Consider the following 15,486-nt stretch of genomic DNA (forward strand, 5'->3'; position numbering starts at 1 on the left):
TACTGCTATAACTATAACGTGTCAGCCGGTGCAGCCTGCGGCGCAGTTGCAGACTCTGAGAGTGAGAGTGCAGTGCGCCCTGCTTTGGCCTGACCGTGACTGGCCTGAGCTGAGCTGAGTGCCTTGACAGGTTAGTACCGTAAAATAGCCGTTGGTTGACCAGTAACGAGGACGTGGTAACACCCGCCCGACATCGCACACACATGTGCGAGGTACCATACCCGCAGTAACTGCAACTGTTTGGCCTTTCACGTCAATTCAGCCGTCATCTGTACTCGGACATGCACGCACTCAGCACGTCTGAGCACGACCTCTATTTGGTATTCCTTGTTCATGTCATGCCGGCTAGGCTGTCTCTGCAGTCTGCACACACACCTAACAGTATTCTTCAATCTCTGGCTTATGCGGCTATCGCCTAACGAAATAAACTCCGCAATCATTTGCGGCGGAGCAGAGGGGGTCGAAGTTACTTTTTGTGATACGGTAGTTGTTGATCAAAGTGGAACACTGCTGCACATTCCGTTAGGATCTATTGCACAGCTACGCGAAGGCTGCTGCAGTACCGTGCGGATCAACTCCTGCCTGGAACAATCTTCACGTCCGCATTTTCCGACCAATGCCATTCGTAGTCGGAAGCGCATTTGTGCTGGCGCCCGCTACCTGGTTCAGCCTTTCGCAGCACGCGCGACGAGGTCTATCGTCCGGTGGTGTCGTCAACCTGGTAGCTGGGCAGCAGCACTACACCGAGCGACTCTGCCTTGCAGTGAACTGCCGAACTCAGTGGAGGTGGAGGGCCCTGGCCCTGACTCCTGAGTGTGTTCTTTGTGTCGGCGCGGGCACTAGTTGGTGTCTTCTTGTGACGTGGTGGTAAGTGCGGCTCAGTCTTCCTGAATCCTCATAGTGTTCGGAAAGCTAGTTACGGTGTATCACTGGGGTGACGGAGGGAATACAGTGGCCCCATGCAGTTATTTTGTGCGAGACTTTACGCTGTTTGGATTGAGGACAAACGAAGTCAATAATAATGTCAGAGCAAGACGCGACAGTGTGAGGTCGCTTGAAGCAGTCCGCTGATGAAAGAAGCCCACCATCAGTGCATCACTGAGCCCATGCCGCACTATTAGAAGTATGTATTATTTGGGTGAATCCGCTGATGAAACAAACAAACAACTGTATACACTGTCAACAGTAACATTAATTTTGTTACTTGAAAGTGATCAGCACTACAGACTGCTGTGCAAATATGCAGGTGCACGTGCTGGTACAGTTCCGTTGAGCTCCAATCTCCTGCTCATGATCACGAGGCTACCAGTGCAGTGTGCAGCTACACGTGCTGCAGCATACTTACCACAGTACAGTACTAGCTAGGTCTTTCTCCAGGAACAAAGCAAGAGGATAGGAAGGCATTCAATTATCCGGAACCCAAGGTCGGAGGAAGACACGCATGCCCCTATGCTGGAAACAAAGCTCCCTGTAGAGTGTTGAGTACTGCTTTGTCTCTGTGAGACAATATCCCATGGGGAAGCAAGGTCCCAGGTTGGAGTCCTGGTGGGGTCGCATTTTTTTGCTTCTCTGGAAGTTCGGTACATTCCAGAAACTGACCATGGGGGGGGGGGGGGGGGGCGGCAGGCACCTAGCTGGTGTATGGTCAATGTAGTCCTCCTAGGCACGACACCAGCAAATGGCCATCATAGACGCTATACAATGGGAAAAATGGTGACTCTGAGGTGCCCGTGGTGCCTGGTCACTGCACCACAGATGTGCGAGCTATGCACTTTGGGGAGGGGGGGGGGGGGGGCTTCTAGGTTCGGTTTGGTCCCATAGCTGATGATTACTAGTAGTAGTCACATTAACACATGATTGTGTCATTTTGTACGTTTCCTGTTTGTGTTTTTCCCGCTCCGTCTACCCAGACTGCTGTTTGATGCATGGAGAGAAGATGGCAGCAGGATATGGAATCACGTTGCTTGTCCTAACTTCTATAATATGTGTTGCATCTACGTTAGGAGAAGGTATGTACAGAGTAGGGTGTCTGTTGCCCGGTTAACGATGAGTTGGATTTAAAATTTTACATCAACATCCAAGTAAGCCTTCATCCACTTTGCTCTTAAAGGGGAAGTATACCCTAAAATCAAATTTTCACCAGTTGTAGTCTTCTGGGTGCTGAGTCGAATGGTCTTGGTCCGAGGAAGCTGCGACGCTCCCTTCCTACTTGAATCCCAATCGAACTCGCGCACTTCCACCGAAACTGGGTGACTGCGCCCTACTAGATGGGGATTTGTATGCAAAATGTCACTAAAAGCGCCATTTCGTTCTTATAAAAGCACGGATGACCGCGATTGGCCCATATGTTGTAGTCTTTTGGACGCTGAGTCGATTGGTTTTGGTCCGAAAAGGCTGCAATGCAGCTTTCCTCCTTTATTCCCAATCGAACATGGTTGAACAAGCGGTCACGTGCTCCTGGGTGCCCAAATCACCTGGTCACCGCGCCAGCAGGCGACAACTTTCACACCAAGGTTCAACTCGAGTTCAACTCGAATGATAGGACTGCACCCAAAAAAGGTCAAACAGGCTAGTAAGTTGTACCCTGCAGGCACGGTGACCAGGTGACTGGTGTACGCAGGAGCACGTGACCGCTTGTTCAACCATGTTCGATTGGGAATAAAGGAGGAACGCTGCATCGCAGCCTTTTCGGACCAAAACCAGTCGACTCAGCGTCCAAAAGACTACAACATATGGGCCAATGGCGGTCATCCGGGCTTTTATAAGAACGAAATGGCGCTTTTAGTGACATTTTGCATACAAATCCCCATCTAGTAGGGCGCAGTCACCCAGTTTCGGTGGAAGTGCGCGAGTTTGATTGGGAATAAAGGAGGAAGGGAGTGTCTCAGCTTCCTCGGACCAAGACCATTCGACTCAGCACCCCGAAGACTACAACTGGTGAAAATTTGATTTTCGGGTATACTTCCCCTTTAAAAGAGCAAGAGTGGGTAAAAGATTTAAAAAAAAAAAAAGAAAATTATCGTGTCCGTTCCCAAAGGGAACTCACGACTGCCGCTGCCGCTAACACCCAGTAAACCCTAGCGGCAGATGCAACGCCTAACGGTGGGGGTGAGTGGATAAGTCTTAGGTAAAAGATTTACTTGCCTACAATCTATTATACACTGAGAATTTTGCAGTGAAACCTGTCGACTAGCTGCTTGGTGTCTGCTGTCTAAGACGACCGCTCAAGGGACCTTCAAGACGTGGTCTTTGTAACCATGTGGTCTCCTTATTCGGGGCCGTTTGCCTGGACATAGCATCCCTTGGCCCTTGTTGCAGTGGTCTTCTGTGACAGGCGGTCGCCGTATCCGAGTGGTCGTCTTATCCGAGTGATCGCCTTGACACGTTTTACCGTAATTATGATAAGGAAGGACAAAGAATCAAGTCCTCCTTTGAAGCGGCGAGATGTATACGCGTGTTGCAACTCAAAATCACGACAGAACCTGTTACGGGGCATGTGGGCATCGCACTGCGTTCTGCGTTATATATTATTAATGTGATGAATGGAGGTTGGGAACTCCCGCATGTTGCAGCCAGACTGATCTTATCTCGACCATCTTCCCACCGCATTCGAATTTGCAATCGAATGTAGGTAAGTTAGCATTAGTAGGCTTGCCATCAGTACGGGCATGTGGATGTCACGGCATGTAATTGACTAGCTGCTTGGGAGCAATAGGTGCTTGTGGGTCAGAGAGGCAGCAGTGTAGTGACAGATAGATCTAGCCAGCATTGTGTTGTATTGCACCATGGTAGAAACACTTAGCACAAACCAATCAGGGTCTGGACGCCATGGCAAATAGCTCATCCAGCAATTTATCTCTAGAAGAAGTAAATGAATAAGCGAAGAAAAAGTACTAGCACTGATCAGCACAGCGTGGACTTCAAACATTTGGCACAGCACTTTTATTGAGAAAACTGTTCACTGGAACAAACAATATAATTGCAGAGGAATACCAGACCAACCAGCTACATAATAAAATACGCAAAATAATATTACCGGTTCGCATGCAGGGCGGGTCAAGAGCCACCTTTCCGCTTCAGTGGGACACCACCACCCCATGATCATGACCAGGCATCAGAGATGGCTCCAAACCGGTGGGAGAGGATAGATCAGATCCACCAACCGGAGGATGAAATTCCATTTGCCGCATCCATGTTACCCTTGTGTCGGGCCACAAGTTCCCTATTTGCTGTGGGTCGCAGCGTGGTTGGTAAAATCCACCCGCTTCCAAGCAGGACCTACACCTCGTACCTCTCATTTCTCAATCATGCTCTTAGACCAACCCACTGGGCCTGCCTACAACCAACAACAGCATGAGCCCTCGTGGCCGGTGGCTAAAATTGAGATTTTTTTCAATCAAATTGAGCAAACAGAACAGATGTCAGGACTCACATGCAAAGTATCCAGAGGTAAAGCATGGACAGTAACAGGGCGACGATTGTCCACATTATTTGGTGCAGTTGCAATATTAGCATCGTGAACGCTTTTGAACACATTCTCCATTAGAATGTGCAATGAACAGTAAACTGTTTTGCCCAGCACTCATGTGTGGGTTCATACAAGAACATTAGGTCTAGGTTGATGTGTATGGCCAGAGGGAGTTACTTGCAATAGTTACTGTGAAAAGATTGTTACCGTTATTGATGAAATGCAGCAACTCGAATAATTAACTCATCATGGTCTGAGGTTTTCAGATCTGACAGGATTTCGATGGCTTTCCTGCTCTATTTGAGTTACGTGTATATGCATGGATTCACGCACGCACTCAGCTCCTGGAGTTCTGTGTTTTTGTGTTGTCTTGCCTGCCGACACTACAGAAGTCCCGTGCCCTGCAGAGCTGCTGGTGTGCGAGAGTGATGCACAGAAGGTGGTACGCACGTTCTCCTACACCATGCCGCAGGGCATGCACACCGGGCGCAAGTCGAACCGCAGCTACGAGGACGAAACGTACAGTCCTAACCATCGCAACCAGCACCAGTTTCCCTGGGCTGCCGGCAACAGTCTCGTGTGGCTGTCCGGCGGGCGCGGTCAACTGACTGACTCTACGTGTGGCACAGACGACTTCCGACAGAAGGCAGACCGGTACCCATGGGTCGGGTGGAACACGCTCAACATTGTCAATGAGTCCGGCTCCACGCCGGTTCCCATATACTTTGAGTTCCAGAGCTCTGTCAGCCTGGCATCTGTGAAACTGGCCACGCTCAATCCGCGCCAAAGTGGCGTGGCGCTGTTTGACTTTGTGAGCCTGTCCATATCAACAACGGATGTGGTTCCGTATGATCAGAAAACCTGGGTTACCATCCTGAACAGCTCAGCCGAGGCGGACGCCTACACCAACACGTCCTCACCGCTTACCATCACTCTGCCCGTGAGCCAAGTGTACCCAAACGTCAAGTATGCACGGCTGGAGATAGGACCCAGCAGCTACCTGACCGAAGGTGGAAGTGTCCATCCGTGGATACTGATTTCCGAAGTCGTTTTCTGTGGTAAGTACTGATTCAAGTGTTGCTTTCTTCCTACTGTATACACCAGCAAACAGATGAATGTGCACGGTTATGCTGGTCTATACATGGCTGTACTAGTCTACACACGAGCACGCCGGCCTGCTCATACCAACAATGTTATACATTGTTGGTATGAGCAGTTTCACATTTTTGTCATGTGACAAAAATCGTGTAGAAAGTGACCATGTGGACAGTGGAACCAACATGGCCGACATCATGTGACCCATAGATGCAGGGATTGGGTGGAGTTGGAACCAACATGGCTGCCCTGTACCAGTATGATCATGTGATAGACGTTCAACAGCTCTAGTGTACGGGTATGTGTACTTCTGGTCTTACCAGTGCATTGCTTTCAACCAAGCTATCTACATACGTAATTGTACTCTTCAATCCCTGCTCCGCAAGTTATTTTCTACGTAGTTATATTCTTCAATTCCCGCTCTGCGATTTGTTTGCTTGTTCAGCGAACGATTTCACCCGGCAGTCCATTGCGCTAGCATCGCAATCAACAGTGACGCTGGTGGAGAGCGAGGAAGGCAGGATACCCTGCACCGGCGACAATGTTGACTTGCTGGAGCTGATTCGCAGCAGGGACGGTGCCCAGGTGTCCAACGTGACCGCCCTCACGCCCAATCGCCTTTCCATTGACTACACAATCCTAGAGCCGAAGCAGCCGGTAGATGCCGGAGGGTACTTGTGCAAAGGCAGCAACTCACTCACACCCACCAGCACCAGTACTATCAGCGTCAATGTTCTCCGTAAGCACTTCTTTGGGGTGATTCTTCTAGGTCGGTGGATTGGCTGTATTTTAAGTTAACAAGAGAATTATTGCAACTGGTATGTGTGACGTTGCAGGTGCTGAGCGTGAGATGGATCCAGTAAGCGAAGCAGTCATGGTTCAGTGACAAGTAAAATGTGATCTATCCTGAGGAGTTCGCGCAGTACATGTACAAGCAACTGCGTGAACTAGTACGTGTGTTTGTGGCGGCGTTTGCAAAGGCAGTCAGTGTACTGGCTATGAGAGTAACGTGCGTTTCGCTGTGTGATGTGTCATGATGCATTGCCACTGCAGCTGCCCTGGATATTTTCCGTACAACCAATGTGACAGTGGCGTCCGGCTCATCAGTACTGCTCCAATGCTGTTCCCATGACAACCGACAACACACCGTCAGTCCGCCGGTCCTGTGGGATTGGCTGCCGCGCCAAGGCCAGACCGTCTCTCCTCTTGCCGAAGACAGCCCCTTGCCCTATATCATTGTGACGGATATCCAGCCGGGAACGTTCTCCTACAGTTGTGTTGCACGCCTGGGCCGCGCTTACAACGACTACAGTGGAGTTGCCATGGTTACCGTAACGGGTAAGTCATACTGGTGCACGTCTGTGTTTTCATGTGTTGCAATACAGCTTAATAAGGGGTAAGCAGCGAAACTGAGTACCAACAAACGTGTTGAGGCCGGCTGGAGAGCCCTTTGGGGGTGAGGGGGTTGAGGAAAAATCTGAAATACGGCTATTGATTCTTTCGCTCTGTGACTGAGATGATACTGTGTAAAGTGCTTTTGATTCCCCTTACCATAACCTCAACCTGCAGACACTATATTTTTTTTACAAAATACACAACCCCCTGGCAGGCACATGGGGCTAGCATGGGGTGAGATGGTGCTGGTGGGGCTTGCCATGCTCAACCGACCAGAGTACTATGCCCAAGATCAGTGAGAAACTATGACCACTGTAATAGTCCAAGTCCCGCTTGGAAGCGCACCGGGGAATATTTCCAGTCGAGTACTGCGAGCCACGGTCAATTGAGAACTCCTGGCCTTGGATGTAGCAAATGGGGCTAGGTACTTGCGCAATCTAGTCGACTTGCCGCCACCATTTCGTGCCGAACTTGATTCAGCCATTCAGCGGGAAAAAGCGCTTGTGCACCTGACCATTACCATGGAAATGCCTGAAAATGTGTCGCGTCCGACTTTCAGCCGGAAGAGAAAGAGAGGTGACAAGATCAGTGAGTTGTCACGTGGAGAGAAACTCACTGATCTTGTCACCTCTCGTTCTATTATCCTTCTTCTCTCTTTTTCACACACAGTCACACCAACACTGGGCACTCAGATTTACTTCTTATTCTTCTATTTAAAAAAGCAGAACCTGTAGCGGCAGAGCTCCTCTTACAAAACTTCAACATGGCCTGGAGTACTGCTCTTCAGTGCCTTGCTGAGGAAATACTTATTTTATTATTACTATTGGTTAATCAATTCAGTATCCAGAGGATGGTCTGAGTATCATCTTATAATTGTATGAATGATGGGTCAGCAGGTATCTAGATATCTTCTTCCAAAGTCATCTTACTTATGACTTTCCTGGGATGCCTTTGGCACGTCGTGCCAGTCCCGGCTTATCTCAGAATGGCTTCATGTTCAGCACAATGGCAGGATGCTGTTATTTCCACAATATACATAGATATGGGGATATCCCGTGATTCTCGTCTGTACCAACTCTTTCACTCTTGTCTGATCTTGGACGTGCAGATACGATATCACCAGGCACTGGAGACAACTCGCACAACAATATTCTTGTCTACGACGCCTGCAGCAGGTCTGTAACTACCAGTACGGCACCGCAATCTGAACCGAGCGTGACTCCAGCGGCCAGTGCCAGTGCCAGCGCGCCAGCCAGCACTTCAACATCTCCGCCGCAATCTTCCGCTAGCACGAGCAGTGGATTCGGTGCCGTGGCCGCCGTTCTCCTGGTGTGTTTCATCATCTGCTTTGCCTGCCTGATCCTGGTGCTGTTTGTGCTGTGGAGGCGACGCCAACAGCAGCGCCATGAATATCGGCACAAGCACCTTCCGTCCAACAGCTTGCGCCACCTGAGATCCGATTTTCCCGTCAAGACCAATGCACGCCAGGCCGGCCTCTCTCCGGAGCACCGCTCGCCGCGCTCGTCCAACACCTCGCCCATTGGGAGCTCGGCGAGAAGCCACGCACCGTCCGTGTCTTCCATCGATGGCTCTAACACCATGCATGTGCAGTCACAGCTGGAATCGTCCCTGGAGTATGCCGACCCTCAACAGCTAAAGAGAGAAGTACACCACCCGTATGGCACGACCTCGGTCTCCAGCCTGCCCACCCCGCTGGGGCCTAAAGCCCTGAACCAGGCAGTTTATGCTAGCGTTCAAACGCCAGACCAGCTAAAGATCTACGCAGAGCCCGACCAGGTTTGTCCGACCCCAGGTAGTGCCAAATTCGTAACCAATCACATTTATGAAGAGGCAGTCGACATCAACCCGGAGAAGATGCTTCAGGCGAGCGCATTGGAAAGTGCATCAGCTGTCAAGGAGAAGAGGTTATCTCGATTAGTGCCACTTTATGAAGAGCCGCCGCCACTCCCACGAGAAGAAGGCCCTCCTTTGCTGGACCCAACGAAGCTGATCTACTCTGAGAAGGACAAGATTGGCGAAGGACAATTTGGTGATGTGTACCGTGCCCAGCTGTTGACCGATCCGCCCCAGGACGTCGCCGTCAAGACCCTGAAGATGACGGAGGACAAGGACCTGTGCAAGTCGTTTGAGAAGGAGGTGAAGTTCATGTCGCGCCAGAAGCACAATCACGTGGTGCGTCTTCTCGGCATCTGTGACAGCAACGGTCTGACGGCGATGGTGATGGAAAACATGTCCAACGGCGATCTGCATAGCTACCTCAGCAAGCGGGAGCTCAACTTGAAACCCCAGCAAACGCTGCCTGCAAAGAAGTACAGCGTGACGCTAGCAGTGCTGGTACGCATGATGCAGCAGGTAGCGTCCGGGATGGAGTACCTGTCGGAACGTGCCTACGTCCACCGTGATCTGGCCGCTCGCAACTGTCTTGTTGCCTCCGACCTTACCGTGAAACTGGGTGACTTTGGCCTCACCTGTCATCTGTATGACCGCCTCTATTACCGTGTTGCCGGAAAAGCCGTCTTGCCTTTGCAGTGGATGGCGCCTGAATCGTTTTACGGCAACTTCAGTGTACAGACAGACGTGTTCTCCTTTGGCATTGCGTGCTGGGAGATTTTGACCATGTGCGAAGCGGGCCCGTTCGCTGACATCGAGCCGAGCGAGCTGATCAGGCTGACCGTGCGCTGTCGCAACGAGGGCACTGACCGGCCCACTCCGGAAATCCCCGACTATAGCCCGGCCGGTATACGAGAGCTGCTGACGCATTGCTGGAAGATGAACGGTGCCGACCGGCCCTCTTTCCAGCACCTCAATGCCGAGCTCAAGAAAATTGCCGTCCTACTGCGGAGTTGATTTGAATGAACTGTCAGAAGACGCATTCATGTTTCTATGCCTCCCGCCATCCAGTTGTATTCAGTTCTTTTTCTTTTTACATGAGAGATTACCATACTTCAAGTACAATAAATTTTACTATCAACTAGCCTGCTATAACACGAATAGCCAAATTGATGATCGCTGGCGTAAATAGATACGCATGCGCTGGAAAACAATATTGCATTCCTTGACCACATTCCATGTATAGCTGCTATTGTTCGCAGTCCGGGTGCCAATGTGCTTGGCTACTGTGCCATGATCACAGTGGCGATTCAGTGTGTCTGACCCTGCGCTTGAGTTCTCGATTATTTCCGCTGCGACTATTGGCTCCTAGGTTGGAGAGTGCTGACAAAAGCACTGCATTGACTGAGCTGGCCTCTTACCAATATTATTATTATTTCTAGAACTTGTGCCATGCTGGATGGTTGGCTGTACTTTCCCTGCATGGTACCATTTTATTCGTGCATTGTTTGACTGGTGCATGAAGTATAATTCTGACATTGTTTGACTGGTGCATGAAGTATATGACATTTGTTTCTTTGATTGAATTCGCAAATTTCTGAGAAAGAATGGCCTTGATTTTTTAAAGTACCGGTAATGTGAAGAAAACATTTTTGCCACATTTTTGCCACATTTTTGCCATTGCCTGGATGCACACCTCCTAGATAAGAACTTTCTTCTCGTTATAATTCAAGTATATCTACAAGACCACTCTTATGTTAATGTGAGTATAACGGTATTTCCTGGTTCTGCGAGCTGTGCAGAAAAAACATCAGATTGGTCTTTAGCTGGCCGTGCTCCGTTGAGCATGGGTTTTAACGGTACTCCCGTTCTGCGTTGTGTGTGTTTCGGGTTGAGCTGGTGATCTGCCCGTGGACACACATCCAGACGGCGTGGGTCTAGTTTTTGCCTTGTTTCGTTTACGTGAAGTCCACCAGTGTTATAGTTATGTGAACTTTAGCAGTGCTCAGCTTGTGAATGAAAATTTCTTTTGCCCTGTAACGCGGTTACCGTTTTGGGTACGCTGTAGTTTGTTGGTGTGATATGCACTGGTTTGATGTGCGCAATACAACAGGTTCAAATCCAGTACGATGAGGGTCTCTGGCTGGTGATGTTTCCACCACTCTCAGCCAGCGGACAGCGGTCCCCTCAGCATTGCATGAGTACAGGTACCTGCATGGCTGACTGCTGGAGAGGAGATTACACTGTTTTATTAAAAGGGACCTAACATCGTCTCACTTCCATTTGCCATAAGTTACGTGGGTATCACGCACATGGCTGTCTTTAAACCCGTGAAAAGGATGAAGGAGATTTGCATTACAAATTTATCATCTTTGGTCGTCTTGTAGGGTAAACATTCAGGAGTTACTTCACTCTCACAGATCCCTGACTAGGTTCGACCAGAACCAAACAGTTCCATAACACGAGAGCTGAGCTTAGGAAGGAGTTAACGGACACTCTCAAGTTCATAATTACTAGAGTAAGTACTTGTAAAATAATTGTAATAATTCGAGCCTATCTCAAATTAAAGAAAAATTGAAGAAAATTAATAATAGAAGCTAATCAACACGGAAACTTTCTAAGATGAATCAAGCTGGCAAGTAGATTGATAGGCTTATTTGATTGCGGAAAAGACTCAGAGTGGACAAATGAAGAGACTGGACCACATCTCTGGGAAGGAAATACAGTAGACGCGAGCATTGAGTGCTATTGCTAGGTATCATAAGGTTAAAAATATACAATCATTGTGCAGTTTCGCACGAAGAAAAAAAGTGCATCTAGGGTTAAGCATAAAATAGTCAGTGTACGTCTCGGGTTAAGAATAGCGGCGTATAATAATTCAGGGTTAAAAGCAAAGCCATAGAGCTTCATAATAATCGTGCCGCAGAGAGAAAACAACAGCAGCAGCTCACAATGAGATTCTATGTAGCATTAGTGCATGTACGCGAATAAGTGACGTGTCCGCGTGAAGTGAAGATTGCGGGTGAAATAGGTTATGGCTATTGTTAAAGGATAGGTGGAGTTAGAAATACGAGGCAGAGTCAATGAACACTAAACAAACATGGGGAAGACATGTAGCGGGCGGATAGATCAATAGGTTGCAGAGCTGTTGCTACACTCTTAGCCACACGGCATTAGGAGTGGAGCAGCAACAAAACAAAGTGCAGATTGTGGACGACAATGTCAGCTAGCAGAGTCTAGAAAGCTTCAAATAGAACCATCGCTGGTGTAGAAGCTTTCGAGCGCAGACTCTTAACGACATGGCAGCCGCCGGGAGATCAGTATCCACCGTATTCCGTGGCAAAAAGAGCGAACACACCGTGTGCAGCCGTGGTAATGACTGGAGCTGCTGCTCGTGTTATTAGTGAGCAGCAAGTTGTTGTCTTGTGGTGCGTGCAGGTTGGCTCTCAAGGAGAGCCGATGATGACGAGAGTGTGGCGGGCATGTGGACGGTGACAGCAATCATCTGGCACTATTCCCGACATTGCTCGTCGCCGCGGTGCAGTTAGCGGGATTCCGGTAGTCCAGGCCATTGGATTGGCAACTAGGATTGAGACGTTGGAAGTCAGCAGCAGGTGGAGTGTGGAAGTCATGTCTTCTTGGAATGACTATTGTTGCCCACCGCTGTTGTGTTGACTTGGCTGGAGGAGAAAGATTGGACCACCTTGCCATTGGGCCCGGGCAGCATATGGCGTCGGTAGTGCAGAGCCAGGTGATCCGATCTAGCAAACGAGCGCTCGCAGTAAGCGCACCGGAACGGCTTGTCCCCGGTGTGCTTACGGTAGTGGCGGGTCAGCTCGTCCGCTCTGGCAAAGTGCCAGTTGCAGCCCGGTGCGGTGCAGGGGAATGGCTTCTCTCCTGTGTGGGTGCGCTGATGCGCCTTCAGATGCGACGACTTTGTGTAAACCTTGTCACAGCCCTCAAAGTTGCAGAAGTGGTTCCTCTTGCGTGGCGCCGATGGTCGCTTCTTGGGTTTGCGCGGTATGGGCACACCTGGCTTGCCCTCCTTTTGGGCCTTCTTCAAGATGGCCTCAAACTCAGTGACGGAGAGAGGAGGGACAGGTTGATTCGGTTCAGCAACAAAGTTACCATGCTGAAATGAAAGACTTTTAGGAGGATATGACGAGCTACAGCTGGGATAGAGGAACGATGAAGATGATTCGGAAGAGGGCGGTGTTGACAAGGCGGACGAAGTTGTTGCAGTCGTTGTTTTCGATGTGCTGAAGGAGTCATTGATGCGAGCAGTGAAGGCGGGCACATTTTCCTTGCACCTGTCATCAGCTTGGTTGGACTGCTGTCTTGTGGGAATGCAGCTTGACGGGTCACACAGCCTGTCCATGTGTGGGGACAGTATGTCTGCTTGTTCGGCGACCTGGCCCGACTTAGTCTTACTGCCGCTGCAGTCTGGAAACAGTGAGTGTCCAGGGAACAGGATTCGGTGCAGGTCTGACGGTGTTTGATCAAGCATGAGCTCGTTGAAGGACGTCTCAATGTCGGACGTAGTGGGCGGTGGAGAGGTTAGCTGGAAGTTGGTGCTAGTGGACGGTTGATCCAAGTTGCTATTGACTTGTGAAGTGGACAGCTGAGGAGGTAGAGTAATGCTAGTAGGTGTCGTGGAGCTTGACTGGAAGAAGTTTGACTGCTCACTTGTGTTGTGCTCAACATTAGGTGAACCCTCGTTGAGCGACTGCATCGTGTTCAGGTTGTGGAGCTTCAAGTCGATCTCTACGTTGACGCTGGATGATAGCATGGAGGACGGCTGCTGGACGGGTGCAGTCAGGAGTCGCGTGAGCAGGACATCAGAGTAGTCGGCGGGAGGCGATTCCAGGCAGCTGATGCCGGGTGATGTCAACTGCTGTTGCTGCATGCTGGTGCTATTGGCTTGCACACAGCTGGAAACTGCGGGCATCTGTGACAGCGGTAGAAGAGAGGACACGCTGCTGGGAAAGTAGAAACTAGTCAGATGGTCTGCCTTGTCCGCTGCTGTAGTAGAGCCGGCTGGCTTTGTAGTGCTCGCACCGCTGACTGCACTGCCAAATATCTTGTCAATAGACTCGAGGCCACCGCTGCTTTGCTGCTGCCCATTGCCACTTAGACTGAGCATCTCATCATCCCGCTGCTTGCTCATATAGGCACTGGCCTGGAAAGAAGAAGACCAGACAAAACACACACACCACAAACAACAACAATTACATCATTACTGAACAAATCACATGCCAATATTCATCAGTATAATGAAACGAAAAGAGGGAAGAACAGTCTGAAGAAAATGGACTGTCAGTACAACAGGACTCTGTCAGTACCAGGACTCGAACCTATGGCCTTCGCTATAACTGACCAGCAAAAATCACGCACTATACATTTCCATAGGACACTCAATCAAACAGTCATCTACAGCATCCAGTATGCACATCAAGGGAGACCAACCCCACAACACTCCACTGGCATATGCATGGTTACCATAGTAACCATAGCTACCTAACAACAGTAACATTCAAACAGGCATGGATTCAAAGTTATCAGTGAGTTTGGGCGGGCAAGTAAGAAGTTTCAAAAGTAATTTTAATTATTTTGCAGATGTTCAGTATCAAACTGGATACAACTCCCTTCCAAATAGCTATGTGTAGGGCTTAGGGAAGTGACAAACAAATGAGAAAGAAAGAAAAATCTCGTCCATTCTATCTTCATCTGCCCTCGGCCTCCACTGCAATTCCATGTCCAAATACCGTTGCTGATACTATTTTCCATTCAGACCTAAAGCTAAGGTCATCATTGAGAAAATTTGAATTATTTAGGCAAATTGTGTTAGTGCGGAAGTACGCGCTACACAGTACTAGTACAATGTATTATGTGCGGATAAGTATGCAAGGCTGACATCTAGCACTCACGTTTCCTTCCCAGCTCGATGCCTCGCTGCTGGTGCTGCTAGGTGAACAGCTGAACAATGGTGAAGAGGATGTTGGTGACTGGGTCTCATCGTCAAACACACCGGGACATTGCTCCTCCATGCGCCGCAATTGCTCCAGCAAATCTCTGCTGTGCGAAGGCAGCGAGTCGAGAAATGCCTGTAACGTTTCCGTAGCTGTCATGCTGTTAGCCAGTGCGTGGTTGAGAATTTGGAGCAGCATGTAAACGCTTAGTCAGTCTATGGCGGATTGTAGGTTGTTCTGGGACAGCTGATAAGCTTCAAGTTTTCTTCTAGTTTTCCTCCACCTAGCTCCGCCTCGAGTAACCGGCGAACTGATTGCTAGTCCTATTCGTCGACTCCTTTTACTCCCTCCTGATCGCCACTTGACAGCCCCAGGTCGGCCCCGATAGGTTGCTGGTTCGGCGTTGACAGGAGCGCGATCGAGCTGCGAGAGTCCGCGAGGAACAGCGATGAGGCCAGCTGGTGCTATTTTCGGACCATATAAAAGCCACGTTCTGATCTCTCGCGACCTCGCAGTTTCGCGGTGCTGCACCCGGGGTCACTTGGCGCAGCGCAGATCCTCTGCATACAGAGCGAGTGAGCAAGTCAAGTGCGGCTCTCCGCAGCACATAATCAATATTGACATGCAGACTGAGTGCACAGATATCGTTACTTGTCTTGCCGTCAAGTACATCGCATTTTTCCAATGAAAGGCAATACTATTCGCGTG

General features: G+C 49.6%; 2 protein-coding genes across 2 annotated transcripts; one reads left to right on the plus strand and one right to left on the minus strand.

Annotated features, from left to right (window-relative positions):
* Positions 1-396: 396 nt before the first annotated feature.
* On the plus strand, positions 397-10,622 carry LOC135814774 (uncharacterized). The gene is made up of 6 exons (XM_065327944.1): positions 397-867; positions 1,911-2,009; positions 4,858-5,526; positions 6,009-6,302; positions 6,617-6,901; positions 8,067-10,622. The coding sequence occupies exons 2-6, from the start codon at positions 1,922-1,924 to the stop codon at positions 9,824-9,826; spliced, it is 3,096 nt and encodes a 1,031-aa protein (XP_065184016.1). The 5' UTR covers positions 397-867; positions 1,911-1,921; the 3' UTR covers positions 9,827-10,622.
* Positions 10,623-11,278: 656 nt separating this feature from the next.
* On the minus strand, positions 11,279-15,101 carry LOC135814775 (Krueppel-like factor 12). Its single transcript, XM_065327945.1, has 2 exons — positions 14,737-15,101; positions 11,279-13,988 (listed from the first exon to the last, which is right to left on the minus strand). Exons 1-2 carry the CDS (start codon positions 14,974-14,976, stop codon positions 12,438-12,440), a joined length of 1,791 nt encoding a protein of 596 aa, XP_065184017.1. The 5' UTR covers positions 14,977-15,101; the 3' UTR covers positions 11,279-12,437.
* Between the last annotated feature and the right edge of the window lie 385 nt (positions 15,102-15,486).

The sequence above is a fragment of the Sycon ciliatum genome, chromosome 4, assembly GCF_964019385.1.
Source record: "Sycon ciliatum chromosome 4, ocSycCili1.1, whole genome shotgun sequence".
Lineage (NCBI taxonomy): Eukaryota > Metazoa > Porifera > Calcarea > Leucosolenida > Sycettidae > Sycon > Sycon ciliatum.